Source organism: Coccidioides immitis (assembly GCF_000149335.2).
Source record: "Coccidioides immitis RS genomic scaffold supercont3.2, whole genome shotgun sequence".
Taxonomy (NCBI): domain Eukaryota; kingdom Fungi; phylum Ascomycota; class Eurotiomycetes; order Onygenales; family Onygenaceae; genus Coccidioides; species Coccidioides immitis.
The window spans coordinates 3,813,546-3,827,349 of NW_004504309.1; the positions used below are offsets into that span (position 1 = coordinate 3,813,546).

The following is a 13,804-nucleotide window of genomic DNA, read 5'->3' on the forward strand; positions in this document are numbered from 1 at the left end:
TTGTTTGGTAGACACTTCAATCATGTTAATCCAGTTCTTTAGAGTTTCTGGAGCTTCTACCTGCTTCTTCAGGAGGTAGATCCACCTGTATTATGTGGCATTGTCTGTTATAAGTAGAAAATACTTTGCTCTGCCATAGCTTGAAGAATCAGAGTCTGTAGATAGGGTACAGCTGCCACCTGCAATATCAATAAAAATTTTAGCTCCAGGCTTTGTAGAGCATGTTCTAGGTTTGAATGGGTTGCGAGCTTGCTTAGCTTTAGCACAGGTTTCACAGAACTCTAGCTTCTTTACTCCCTTTATTTGCATTGCCATTCTCAGATCTCTAGCTAGAATAGCTATATTGTGGGTGTTGAGATGCCCCCAGCATTTGTGCCAATTGGCCATCATATCCTCCTTGATTTCTGGTGTCTTTGCCAGGTGATTCAGTACCAAAAGTGCATCATCTTTATTCTCTAGAGTTGCTGTTACATAGCAGGGCTCTAGAAGTTTTGTAGGTACTGGAAACACATATGCCAGTAAATTGCATATTCTAGGTGTTTGTAGGACTAGAATGTCATCCTTGTTAAGCACAGCTTCAAAGCTCTGCATTTTATCTGCTGATTCTAGTAGGAAGATGTGTTCTCCATTGACATAGAGCTGTTCCACTGTAAAGCCATCTTGTATAAGCTTCCCAAAGCTTATAAGGTTAATCTGGAGGTCAGGCATGATTCTAACCCCTCCAATGCTCAATTCTCCATTGTCAGTTTGGATACTGGCTGTGCCAAATCCTCTGGTGACTGATTTCAAACTGTTTGTCATAAGCAGTTGTGTTGCATGGCTCTTTGGGTCCATTTGAACTAGATCCATATGTGAGATCATGTGGGATCCAGCTCCAGAGTCAAGAATCCATTTGTCTGTGGATTTGTGTGCTTTTTTTATAGAGAAGGCTGCTTCATGAACTGAATGAATCTTGTCTGTTGCAACTGTAGTTGTTTTCTTGCCTTTGCCTTTAGAGTCTTCCTTAGGCTTGTTAGGCTTTGAATTCTTGTTAGATTTGCAAAATTTAGCCAAATGACCAGGTTTGCCACAAATATAGCAGTTCCAGTTCTGCAGTGAGCTCTTCTCTGAATTGGATTTGGAGTTTGTATTTTTGTAAGACTTTTGGGAATCCAAGCTTGTTGCATTTGTATTTGGCTTTGTAGATCCATCTTTCTTCAGATCTTTCTTGGGGATTTGGTGGAGAATATTCTTCAGTAGGCCTTCCAAATTCTTCTCTGATAGGTTCATTCCACTCTGGCATGCCATATCAAATTAGTTCTGTATGAACTCTCTCCATTGGAACATAATGTTCATCTTCAAAATATCATGTAGGGTGTGGTCCAGTTACTTGAACCCTAATCTCTCAAATTCCCCACAGATTGCTAGAAATCTCTCTATATAATTTCTTTCTGAGCCAGTGGACTGTAGTGTCATTCTCACTAACTCTGTCAATAGGCTTTCCTGCTGTATCTCAGATCTCTCTTGAAAGGCTGTTCTTACAGCTTTTCAGAGTTTGTAAGCACTAAGACTATCTGATTCCTTGAAGTGTTTTCTGGCTTGTGCAGATATTGTACTATTGATTAGACTGTGTAGCCATTTATTCTGAACATTCCAGTATTGTGAAATCTTCAAGTTCTCTGGCCATGGTGAGGTCTCTTGTCTTTCCAGAATAATCTTCTCAGTATCCACTTGACAAGCTACCTTTAGGATGGCTTTGCTCCATGCTAGGTAGTTACTGGCCCCAGCCAGGGTTATAAACTTCTTTACCATTTTCAAGATCTTCATGAATTGATTGATTGCTCTGCCAGTTTGTGTATTCATGTCTATAAGATTGCTGACAAATTCTTCTAGTTTGTCCTCAGAGTCTATTTCTCAGTCCTCTTCTTCTTGTTAAGCTTCTTGCTCTGGATTTTCCTGTACTGTTGCAGGTATGTTTGCTTGACCTGATAAGAGACTCATTTACTGTGCCAGCTGTTGTACTGTCTCCTGTTGCCTTTACATCACCTCCTGTTAATTCAGCATCATTCTGCACAACATTTGGAGTTCACTCTCCTCCCTAGGCTCCTGCTCATCATTTGGCAGGCTGTCTCTGAGTCTACTCAACCACCTAAGCTTGGTTTGGGGTATAGGAAGGTTTGTTGGAGCTTCCCAGTCAGGAGTTCAGTGCTCTGGTTTGTCCATACAGTTCACCATGGCTTTGATGTTGCCAGATGCTCAATTTGCTTGCTAGATGCATTTAGCAGGCATTTCACTCACTCTCTGGTCATGTGCCAGAAAGCTACAGGGTTCAACTCACTCTCCAGCTCAGTGCTAGAAAGCTACAGGGGTTTGCATGTATAAGAGATGTCTATCTCAACATACACTCTCTTTAGTGCTCATAAAACCTCATTATCCACAAGGATAACTGTTCAGGGTGTTGATTGTAAGCTTCAATAACCAATTGAGCTGTAAATCAACCTTATATACTTGCTCTTCAGCGCAAAGGGCTATAACCTGATGGAGGACTTGTATGCTTGTCATTTGCTAAGCTACCTAAAGGGGAATCTGGCTAATCTATGTGGGTCACGTGAGCGAGGTGCTAGTTGGATTACCTAACAAAACAACTATGCCGTATTATTACGGATAGGGACATCCCGCGGCCCTGGGATGTCCAGGTTTCTACCTCTCTCGCCTCGTTAAGCGTCAACTCGATGGCTGAGAGAGATCGGGGTGGCCGCAACGCTTTTGCTCTGGCCCCCTTTTTCTTCCCTTGGCGTTGATTTTGCTGCCCGTTGCCCCGCATAATTTTAGGGCTCGGTCTTTTGGCCCGCTCCTCGGCGGTATAAACTTCAAACTATCACGCGAAAAAATGAAGTCAAGCATTCCGCTGCCGGCTGATTGGCATGATAGGGCCTCACGACTAGTCCTTTTGAAGCAAGATGAAAATATTTCAACGGCCTAATTGGAACCTTGACTATTTTTAATTCCCTGATGCTCCCATTGTTAAGAGGAAATGGTGGCAGCGCACCGTTCCTTTGGATGGAACATGACTCGTATGCCACGCCATCATGCAGGCTGTTAATAGCCCGATTCCTTCTGGGGTTGGGGTTGGATTTCCAGCCCCCATGAATTCATGGAGTGGTTCAAGAGGGGAGGCATGTCCGCAATGGCGGCAGAAACTTGTCCATGCCTGACTATAACTTGGTTTTCAAAGCAAAAGAGTGACCTAGGTTAGCTCCCCAAATAGTTAACAAATATCCGTCATGGGTTCTCCAGAAAACTCCGGCGAGGAAGACCTCGATCAAATGTGGAACGAGGCCCAGATTGAGTTCCAGAAAATAAGGGGAGGGATCCGAAATCATTCACCGTCCTTAGAGTGGATGAAAAATTAGCCAGAAAAAAGAAGCTGATGAAAAAGCGAGTGCGAGATACCGGCGAGCAAAGGATGTTGTCAACAAAACTCTCTTATGCATTCAGAGTCTCGGTTCACTTGCTACCGATGCAGCATCCAACGTAAGATCAACCCTTCAAGATCTCTTTCCACTTCCCTCCTGAATCTTGCTGGGTATAGGCTTTTGGCCCTTCAACTCTTTGTTTCAATGCTGTATCGTACCTGATCACTACTGCACAAAATTATTCCAAGATTTTCGATGGCGTGGCCGACCTCTTCGAGCGCATTCCAGCATTCCCTGACGGGTTTGAAGTATACGCCAAGTCAAAAACCATAGGTGTTCAGATTGACCTGCATCTCCGGAGGATCATTCACGAGCTTTTACGAAGTTTCATACGAATCTGCGCGCTCTCAATTAAAATATCCAAGCATTCCAAAGTTCTTTAGCTCTTGAAGTGTTTAGTTTTGGAACCGACAAAGGGGTCTCCGAAGAGCTGTCGAAGCTTGAAAACTTGGTGCAACAAGAGACAGGAATGAGCGTTGCACTGATTCTGGAATCGGTCAAGGTGAATGAATCAAATGTGGCTTCCGGGTTTGCCGAAACCAAAGGATCGTTAAAGACAATCGATTCGAAAGTTGATGGAATCGCCAATCAGCTGGCGGGTGTTTCAAACGTCTTGGAGAAGGCGGCAACACTGAAGGAGGCGGATGACTTTCCCGGCAGAATCGCGAAAAATTAAGCAAGCGCTTAAAATAGAAAAGGAATTGTGGCGCAATGATCAAGAGGAATTCGTCCGAACAAGAGTCTGCGGCTCGGGTGAATGGCTTCTTACGGACCCTCAGTTCGCTGCCTGGGCAGATAAAACAGGGTATGCGGTTCCAATTCTGGCTTTCGAAGCCAAAGAGGGTTTTGGGAAAAGTTATTTGTGTTCAGCTGCTATAAGGCGCCTCCATCAACTCTACCCTCCTGGGAATACTGAAGATCATATGGCGGTTGCGTATTATTTCTTCCAGAAGGATAACAAGGATGAGAGGTCTGTCAACAAAGCACTTCGAGCTGTGATCTGGCAATTGACACAGCGCGATGCAGTCTATCAGAAATCTGTTGCTGGAGCTTGCGACAAGCCAGAGGAATTTGGAAACACCTTAGAACTATAGAGGCAACTGATTGTTCAATTCTCCACCAAAACCGAGGTAACTATCTTTATCATCCTTGACGGTATTGACGAGGCAAAAGCGGAGACTAGTGACCCTCTTATCCAAATCCTTCGTGAAGTTTCTTTGTTTGCTACTAAAAAACGACCGTTGTCTCTAAGGCTACTCATAACTGGGAGACCGATGTCATTTTTAGAAATCAACAAGACACCAAACATCGCCATGTCTACAATTCAACTTGGAACACGAAATAAGGAAGATATTCTCAAGTTCGTGGAGCTGCGACTAGATACCATGGAAATCTTTAAGAAATCGGACCAACCGGACATTCAAGAACTCAAGGAGCGTATTCGCACTGAGCTTACCCATGGCGCTCAGGGAGATTTCTTTAAACTTAACTACATGCTCACGGAAATTAGCAAGAAAAGAAGGAGGAAGGAGATTGAGGAAGCTTTAGAGCATGCTGATGAGGACCGTCAAGCCACAATTGCCCGTGAAATAGAGCGGCTTAGGCAGACTCTTGGAGATGAAGACATTGAGGATCTAAACGAACTTTTAACTTGGGTCATTGGTGCAAGGGTACTTATGGCCGCTACTAACGACGCTCGAAAGTGCCTTGTTTATTAAAAACGGTGAAAGCTCACTGACACCTTTGGAAAACCAAGTTCGGGAAAAATATTCCGCCCTCCTAGAGGTATCAGAATATCAAACCCTCACAGTTACGTCCCAATCTATCATTGAGTACTTCCGCGCAAAGGCTCAACAGGCAGCCGAGGATAAGGCTACGCACACTGCACTCCATGAGTCAGAGATTGCCATTGTTAAAAGATTCTTACGCAACGTCTGTGACGACGAGCTCTTTAACAAGTTCGGGTTTGAAGAATTTTTTCAGGAGAAACTGAGCCATAGAAATACCTCAATCCATGCTGACTTGGACAATATGGATTTACACATTCTTCTCTCACTCCTCAAGGCTATTTACGGTGAACTAAGAAGCGAAGTGTTCACACTGATAGAGTACACCTGTTACTGGCTTCCGGACCATTTCAGGGAGGTTGACTTGGCACTTACACCACCAGGCCCTCAGAGCACCATTGGCTCTCAACTTATTAAATTATTCACGGAGGAAGAATATGTTGACCGGTGGTGGACGCAAGACCGCATGTGGATGCGGACTGGGTGGGTTTACAACGATGAGTATTGCTCTATTGTTCTGGGGTGGTTTAAGGATTCCGCCGTCGTCAAAGGTCTCACTGTGGAACAAAGGGAGTGGGTAAATGGGCTTAATTCATCCTCGCGTCCCGATGATGATCTTCTTAAGCCCATTGCTAAAATTATGGCCAAAAGGTGGCTACAAGTTTGCGGCCTGTGGTTTGTGGAGGATATATATTGGTGGTTACTCGGGTATGTGACAAAGGTATGGGACTTACGCAAGTTCAAAGGTTGAATATGGTATTTAACCTGCCCCTAGGTCAAGGAGCGAACGGGAGAAGGCGAGCGAGTTACTAGCGATGTTTCGCCGACTTTGGAGCAAATCCTCGAGGTGGAGAAGTGGGCAATGAAGGAGCTTGGTGTAACAGAGCAAGATTCATTATGGACTGTTCAAATGGCAATTACATTTCGTCATTACGGCTTTTACGAGCAAGCCATAGAGAGAAGCACGATATCCAAGAACCTTGATTCGTCATCTAACTGGCGTGCACCGTTTTGTCTGGCCCAAACGCACGCTTTGCAGGGGAGATACAAAATGGCCCTTGAGACTTTGGAGGAAGTCATTGCAATGTTTAGAAAAAATGGAGACATAATGGAAGAGTGGTGCGCTGCCTTCTACAGCGATATACTCTACTATCTCAGAGAGTGGAACGTTGAACTTCAAGAGTATGAGGCAGCCAACGCTCATAATCCAGATAGCTATGAACCCATTCTCAGAATCATTCTAATCCTTGAAGCACAGGAGAAGTACGGTGAAATTATTGAATGTCTGCAGAGTTTGGATGGCGAAATGGATGAAAACGGATTGACGCGACTCGTTGCAATGATGCACCAATATGCAGACTCAAAACTGTACCATGAAACTATCACCAAAGCCGGACGGGCTGCCGGCCAACTTGAGGCGGTTAAGGAGACTTACCAGGTTGCAATTGAGGCGGCCAAGTCTAGTGAGACAAGGCTCACAACACTTACAGCACTCCGCTACTGGTACCCACTGTTTCTTTATTATGACTATCCTAGTCATAATGCACATGAGGAAGCCGTCACGGTCTGGGAGCAAAACATTGCATCTATCCCTCGCATTTCGAACGAGTTGATATCCAACGTGCGTTGGTCAACGGTCGCAAAACTCGCTACCTCCTACCTTCAAGAAGCAAGAGAGGCGGGTCTTGACACCCCTATTGCAGATACATATCGCAGCAAGTTGATCTATCTCTCCACAAGCAGCAGCGCTGGAGCTGGTGACGAATACTTTTCCCACATCGATGCGCAGCTCATTCTAGCGAGGTTTCATTCTATCATGGGATATGAACAAAAGGCAATAGAAGCTATTCGAAGCCATATAAAGCTAGCTCTTGATATTTTGGATGATAATGATGAGAGTAGTGACTGGCAAGGGTTCAAAATACTCTACATTTGCCTGAGCCACATTGAAGACGATGTCAACGCACTGGCAGCGTGGTCACTACTCGGGCCAACGATTGATAGAGAAGCCACTTCAGATTGCCAGGAAATTGGCGAAGAAACCTTTTCAGAAGCCGGAGGAAGCGAAAGTGAAGCCGCTGCTGCCGAAGAGGACGAGAGCTCCGAAATTCTCTCGCAAACCGATGCGGGAGACGAAGAAGAAGGTGAAGATGGACAGTCCGCAAATGGCAGTGAAACTTCACCATCTCCCAGTGAAAATGGCTACGGTGGAGGGCTGGATGGGCACCTCTCTTTTATTTGGGACGGGGGTTGCGGACATGAATGGAGCTATGCAGATGATGTCTACCCTTGCAAAGACTGTATCGATGTCCAATTTGATACTGCATGCTATGAGAAACTGAAGGCCGGTACCTTGGGGCAGAAGGTATGCAATAAAAACCACGACTTTTTGCACGTTCCTAGATGGGATTTTGAGGAGGCGGCAAGTGTTCCTGAGAGCCACGTTCGTGTTGGAGGGGAGACCATCACAATCCCGGATTGGTTGTCTACGATTCGTAAGAAGTATGGATTTGACCAATGGTTGGCGAACCACCGGCTACCTAGCTACTCTGTAGCCGACTAGTTTTATTCCGCTATTAAATAACATGGTACGGAGTACTCCGTACACTTTCCTCTATTCCGTGTGCACACATCTCTTCACAACCTGTCAAGGTTGACACCTCTAGTACCTACTGCCAAGGCGGTGGCCTGTTGGCTCAGCTCGGCTTAGCGACTAGTTATTTGACTGTACCTGTTGAAGCGTCGACAGAAAAGCTTGCATACAAAAGATTGGACTCTTCCATATTTTTGGAAGAATCTGATGGGAGGGTATGTCTAGGCAGGCCCACGCTTCAAGAGCGTTCACTGGCTATTATGATGATCCACCTGTGGGAAATCCAGGGAGAGCTTGAATGAATTTTTTTTTTTTTTTTTTTTTTGGTGGTTACGATGCCCACCACAGTTGATGACTATAAATCCCTCTCGCTCGCTGGCGGGAAGGATATAAGCAATCCAGTTTGAAATCTGGGGCATGCAGTTGTTTTTCAGGCTCTCAGGACCGGACAAGCTGGAAGTAAAATCATGCGGAATTGATTGTCTTTTCTCCTAACCTTCGCTTGCCCAATTATGTTTACCTTGGGAAATGTGGACAGCAAGCATAATAGTATCTGTGCGCAGGCTCCGTACATACTAGGTACCTATGTGGCGGCGTACGGCGAGCTGTACGTGTAGGATAGCCTTTCCCGCATCCTGACCCATTGATTGACTCAATATATGGAGCAAGATCTAAATGCTCCATGAAAGATACGTCGGAACCATCTGTCAAGCGCAGATCGACGTGCGGCAATGCTTCATTGCTTCCAGACTTCTTCTCCGCACTTGAAGCTCTTGCCGCATGGTCAATCTCTACTTCCTTTGCATATTACACCATCGCCCGAGCTTTCCGGACAAGGAGCTGTTTCTAAAGGTTCTATACAAAACACCAGCGCCTTTTCTGTCTCCTATCGCCTGGCTTGTCTTCCCATGTTATCAATTTGGTTTTATTTGATTCCTTGATCAGACACCGAAAGCGGCGTATTTCTTTTAGGAACGGAAACTTTTATGTCATCGGCCACCTATAATATCATTACAAACCATTTCACCCTTCTTTGGAAGGGTTTGATCGGGCTCATAAAATGGAGATCTGGTTGTATTTCAGGTCGAAACGCCCTTATACCCAGCAAGAGCTGGACGTCGAGAAAACTGGGTTGCAGGCTGCCAGTTTGAGAGATTTTGATGCACGCCAACGCTGGAGCATATTTAAATCATGCAATGTTGAAGCGGAGTCTGAATGCAATGTATCCGTGACATTCCAGGTGGAAATGGAAGCAGGAAACTCCATCAAGTACCGCACCTGCAGCTGGCAAAAGGTCCGCTAAACCTCCTATCATATTGCAGCTCCTTCATCGCTAACCATCCTATATTGTGTAGACGGCAGGTCTTCTTTTCTCAGAATACATTTGCCTGGCAATCGTCTCATTTCCCTATTCATATGCAGTTCTAGGGCTGATACCAGGCTTGATTTTGACGGCTGTAATCGCCCTGATTGTCTTATATACTTCGATCATAATCTGGTGAGACCTAGACTCGGCATTTAGAGGGCTCGCACGAGGAATGGAGGCTAACCCTGTAATAGGCAATATTGTTTACGACATCCTACTGTACGGGATGTCTGCGACATAGGCCAGCAACTCTTCTGGAATTCAAAAGCAGCTTGGTATATCACAGCCATTATGTTTCTCTTAAATAATACCTTCATTCAGGTACTGAACCCTGGCATACAACCCTTGACCTGTCTCGATACTGATTTCGGATCGTCAGGGACTGCATTGTCTCGTTGGTGCCCAGTACCTGAATACCATGACAAACCACAGTAGATGCACGGTTGCATTTGCGGCTGTGACAGCAGTCATCTCTTTTGTCTGCTCACTTCCCAGGACGTTCAATTCGCTCTCAAAACTTGGCGGTTTTTCTGCCTTTTTTACCTTCTTGTCGGTACTGCTGCTAACAATATTTGCGGCTCAACAACCGCAACCCGCAAGATACAACCCAGATCCTGACCATGTTGGGCCCGATGGAACTAAGCTTGGCGGCGAACCACGCTTCTCGCTATTTCCGGCACAAGGAACGACGTTTGTTGCTGCCATGGGCGCATTTTTGAATATAAGCTATACTTTTATTGGGCAAATTACGCTCCCGAGCTTTATTGCGGAAATGAACAACCCAAAAGATTTCTACAAAGCATTATTGGCGGTTACATTTGCGGAAGTTGTTCTCTTTAGCCTCGTGGGTTCAATAATCTACGTGTACAACGGCCAGTACACAACCTCTCCAGCTTTCGCGACGCTGAGTAGCGCAGGTGCTAAGGACATTACATTCTCCTTGATGGTCCCCACTTTACTCTTTCTGGGAGTTCTGTACTCGTCCATCTCAGCCAGGTTTATCTTCTTTCGGTTATTCGAAGGCACATGCCACAAAGGCAACCATACCGTTGTCGGATGGCTCTCGTGGGCGGGTATACTGGCTGTCACATGGATATTTGCTTTCGTCATTGCGGAAGTCATTCCATTCTTTGCTGATTTACTGTCCATTATGAGCTCTCTGTTCGACTCTCTTTTCGGATTCATTTTTTGGGGAATGGCGTATATTCGAATCCAAACTGCAGAGGAATCGAAACGGCCGAATGCCTCTCGAAACACACAAGGTTGGATCGGTTACGCTTTCAGCTGGATTCTCATTGGGATTGGACTGTTCTTCTTAGGGCCCGGTACCTATGTGAGTAGCTTCCTTCCAGCGTCGTAGTGCGCCCCAAAGCTCAAAACCAAATTAGGACACTAACGTTCTCTCAACAGGCCTCAATCCGTAGCGTGATCCTTAATTATGAGAAAGGCAATGTTGGCAGTGCGTTCAGCTGTGAGGACACCGGGTTGTAGTTGCCCGGAATACTATGCAGTTTATTTTGCTTTTCCAGTGCTTTAATGTTCTTAATCGCTGCTGTCGGTGACGTATGGACAGATATACTCCATAACCTCCGTCGTGAGCATACTAGCTAGAAGAAAGAGCCGATGGTTTGGAGAACGCATTTCTATCTGGGTTCCCGAACTAATTGTGGCTAGCACTGCTCAGTAGTGCGATAATATTAGATTGTTTTTAAAAATAGCTAGGAATGGCATACTCGATGTTTGAGAGCCGTAAATTCTTCAATCGTGGCGTCTGTTTTGCAGCATCAAACTGGCAACGCTGGTGGGTAGATTGATAAGATAACACCGGCAATAACCGCTGCTATCAGTGCTGACAAAGGCAGTCGACTCGACCGACAGCCGGTCCACGTGGGGAAGCGAACTTCGAAGGACAAGGCGGTCTTTTGCTGTGAAACGACGCTGCAACTTCATTGTCTGGCAGTCGTCTCTGTTCGCCATGAAGCCTGCCATGAGGAACTCCATTCTGAGAAGGGCCAATGCCCTCGGTTTGTCATCCCAGACCTGGAAAGCTTCAAGCTCATTCGGATGCGGCTCCCAACTGCGCTTCCATTGTGCTTCTCAGCGAGGAATTCATGACATCTCAGCCAGAACTTTCGCTTATCCCAGATCATTCATTGCCAATGCCGATCCCTCAGCCAGACTGGGCAAACGATTTGCCTCTTCCACTGCTTCGAAATCTGCGCTGAACAAGACGGAGCTATATGACCTGCATGTGGAACATAAGGCTAAAATGGTACCTTTTGCTGGGTATTCCATGCCATTGCAGTATGCGGACCAGAGCCACCTTGAAAGCCATCACTGGACAAGAACACATGCGAGTTTGTTTGATGTGAGCCACATGTAAGTCATACTCGTATTCACAGGCAACCCCAGTCTCTCAGCCTCTATCAATTGATGGATTGCTAAGTAATTACTACCGTCAACAGGGTCCAGCATCATCTCATTGGGCCTGGAGCGCGAGACCTTCTCATGAAAATCACTCCCTCATCCCTCGATAGCTTGAAAGATAACCATTCGACATTATCCTGTTTTCTGGAGCAGGAGACTGGCGGTATTGTCGACGATACTGTTATCACTCGTCTTGGGCCCGAGTCATTTTACTTCGTTACAAACGCTGGTAGACGGAAGGAGGATCTGGAGTTCTTGACGAATGAAATTGAAGCATTCAGGCAGACCCATGATCCGTCAACTCGTGCCTCTGTTATTCACTGGTCAATTTTGGATAATAGAGCGCTTTTGGCTTTGCAGGGGCCATCAAGTGCAGCTGTACTGCAATCACTTGTTACACAAGGAGAGGCGTCTGTGGAGGGAGATCTCACCACTCTCCACTTCGGTCAATGCCGACAATTACACCTAGACTTCCCTGATGGCTCTCATACACCTGCTCGCCTTTTGATCTCGCGAACTGGATACACCGGCGAAGACGGATTCGAAATTTCAATCCCCACGGACCATGACCCTCATCTTCCACGTCGTGTTGCCGAACTACTTCTTTCCAACCCTGAGGTTCGCCTTGCTGGGTTGGCGGCGCGTGATTCCCTCCGCCTCGAGGCCGGAATGTGTCTCTATGGACATGATATCACCACAAAACAGACACCCCCCGTGGCTGGATTAGGCTGGGTGGTTGGTAAAGATCGCCGAGACCCATCTTCACCGCTATCATCCTTCAATGGCTCCTCCGTGATCCTTCCACAGCTCGCCTCTCCTGCTAAAACATTAAAAGAACGACGGGTTGGCCTCACCATCGAAGCCGGTGCTCCTGCTCGCGAAGGTAGCCCTATCGTTGATATAAACAATCCTGATACGCATATCGGTATCATCACGTCCGGTTTGCCCAGTCCATCCCTAAACGGTACCAATATTGCAATGGGCTATATTAAACAAGGCCTACACAAGAAGGGGACCGAGGTTGGAGTTCTGGTTAGAAAGAAGCTGAGGAAGGCGACCGTTACTCCGATGCCGTGGGTTGAGACCAAATTCTATAGAGGTTAAAACTCATGAGAAGACTTCCTTTCTTCCTTTTCTATCGCCTTGTACTGTACATATAATGTACCCTTTCCAAGTTTTATATCCAGTGCGTTTGCTTGAAAGCGTGAGCGGTTGAATGACGGAGCACGATTCACTATTCCTGGTCTCAACACCCCCCTTACTCCTATAATCTTGACTTTGCAGAGGCAACGAGAAAAAGCAGTTCGGTAGCAGATATGTGAAATGATACCTTCTAAGCGCCGGATGTTATATGTGCTAAATCTGTTGTTCTCGACAAATACAGTTGCGTATAGAAGACAGAAAGACTGGGCATGAAATTCTATTCATAATAGAGGTATGGAAGGTCGAAGGGCTAGATCACTATGGATTGCGCTGGGGTACATTTTCGGGTTTGACAATTGCATCTAGAGTAAATATCTAACGCTTCTGAGTAGAACCACGGATCAAAACGCATATACCTACCAATAATAGTGTTCAATAGCTCTAAGAGCTCGTGTAAAAGGCGGAAAACGCACCTCTGAGGCTATATCACTTATGTTAATCCAGTGGCTGATGGCAGTAATTATAGCGTCACTTGTAATACCCGTCTTTCGGCAACAAAAAGGGTATACCCAACGCTACTGACACGCAGTCTTAACCTGATGAACATGTGTCGATAAGCATCGTCTCTGAATAAGCAGTTATTGCTCCCACGCTATTACGGCAAGCCCCGCCTTGGAGAACAGACTTCACGAGATTTCGTTTCCCTCTACCTTGGGTTGATGAGATCGAAGGCATTGGGACGGCACCATCAAGTGTAAATCGAGGCCATTGAAGAAAAGAAAAAGAGTGGAACGGTTAGACTTTCAGCCTGTGAAAGGTACGTTTGGTATCTAACCAGTTGGTAAATATTTAACGTGTGGTTTTAGGCAAAAGGCAGCAAACAAAATGTGGACGGCAATACCAGTGATGACAGTTATTCCTAAGTCGCACTATCCCGAGTCATTCTATATTGTACTATTGTGGATTGACAAGAGACAAGATGAAAGGGTTACTTTCTGTATTTCTAGAGTTAGCCGGCAGTGATGCCATAAGA

General features: G+C 45.8%; 3 protein-coding genes across 3 annotated transcripts; all 3 read left to right on the plus strand.

The window, feature by feature from the left end:
* Positions 1-3,263: 3,263 nt before the first annotated feature.
* On the plus strand, positions 3,264-7,805 carry CIMG_13091 (uncharacterized protein; the record flags this gene model as incomplete). Its single annotated transcript, XM_004445368.1, has 8 exons — positions 3,264-3,367; positions 3,423-3,513; positions 3,572-3,779; positions 3,839-4,054; positions 4,149-4,480; positions 4,550-5,117; positions 5,212-5,963; positions 6,018-7,805. 8 exons carry the CDS (start codon positions 3,264-3,266, stop codon positions 7,803-7,805), a joined length of 4,059 nt encoding a protein of 1,352 aa, XP_004445425.1.
* A 1,090-nt stretch (positions 7,806-8,895) lies between these two features.
* On the plus strand, positions 8,896-10,692 carry CIMG_11858 (neutral amino acid permease; the record flags this gene model as incomplete). The annotated part of the gene is made up of 5 exons (XM_012358715.1): positions 8,896-9,129; positions 9,191-9,333; positions 9,396-9,522; positions 9,581-10,534; positions 10,612-10,692. The coding sequence occupies 5 exons, from the start codon at positions 8,896-8,898 to the stop codon at positions 10,690-10,692; spliced, it is 1,539 nt and encodes a 512-aa protein (XP_012214138.1).
* Positions 10,693-11,122: 430 nt separating this feature from the next.
* On the plus strand, positions 11,123-13,194 carry CIMG_11859 (glycine cleavage system T protein). The gene is made up of 2 exons (XM_012358716.1): positions 11,123-11,580; positions 11,667-13,194. The coding sequence occupies exons 1-2, from the start codon at positions 11,177-11,179 to the stop codon at positions 12,730-12,732; spliced, it is 1,470 nt and encodes a 489-aa protein (XP_012214139.1). The 5' UTR covers positions 11,123-11,176; the 3' UTR covers positions 12,733-13,194.
* Positions 13,195-13,804: the final 610 nt, after the last annotated feature.

What these genes read in the sequence shown, in the direction of transcription:
- CIMG_11859 (XM_012358716.1), top strand. Translation starts at nt 11,177, where the DNA reads ATGAAGCCTGCCATGAGGAACTCCATTCTGAGAAGGGCCAATGCCCTC. An exon ending in TTGTTTGATGTGAGCCACAT is followed by an intron (nt 11,581 to 11,666) that starts GTAAGTCATACT and finishes TACCGTCAACAG; the next exon opens with GGTCCAGCATCATCTCATTG.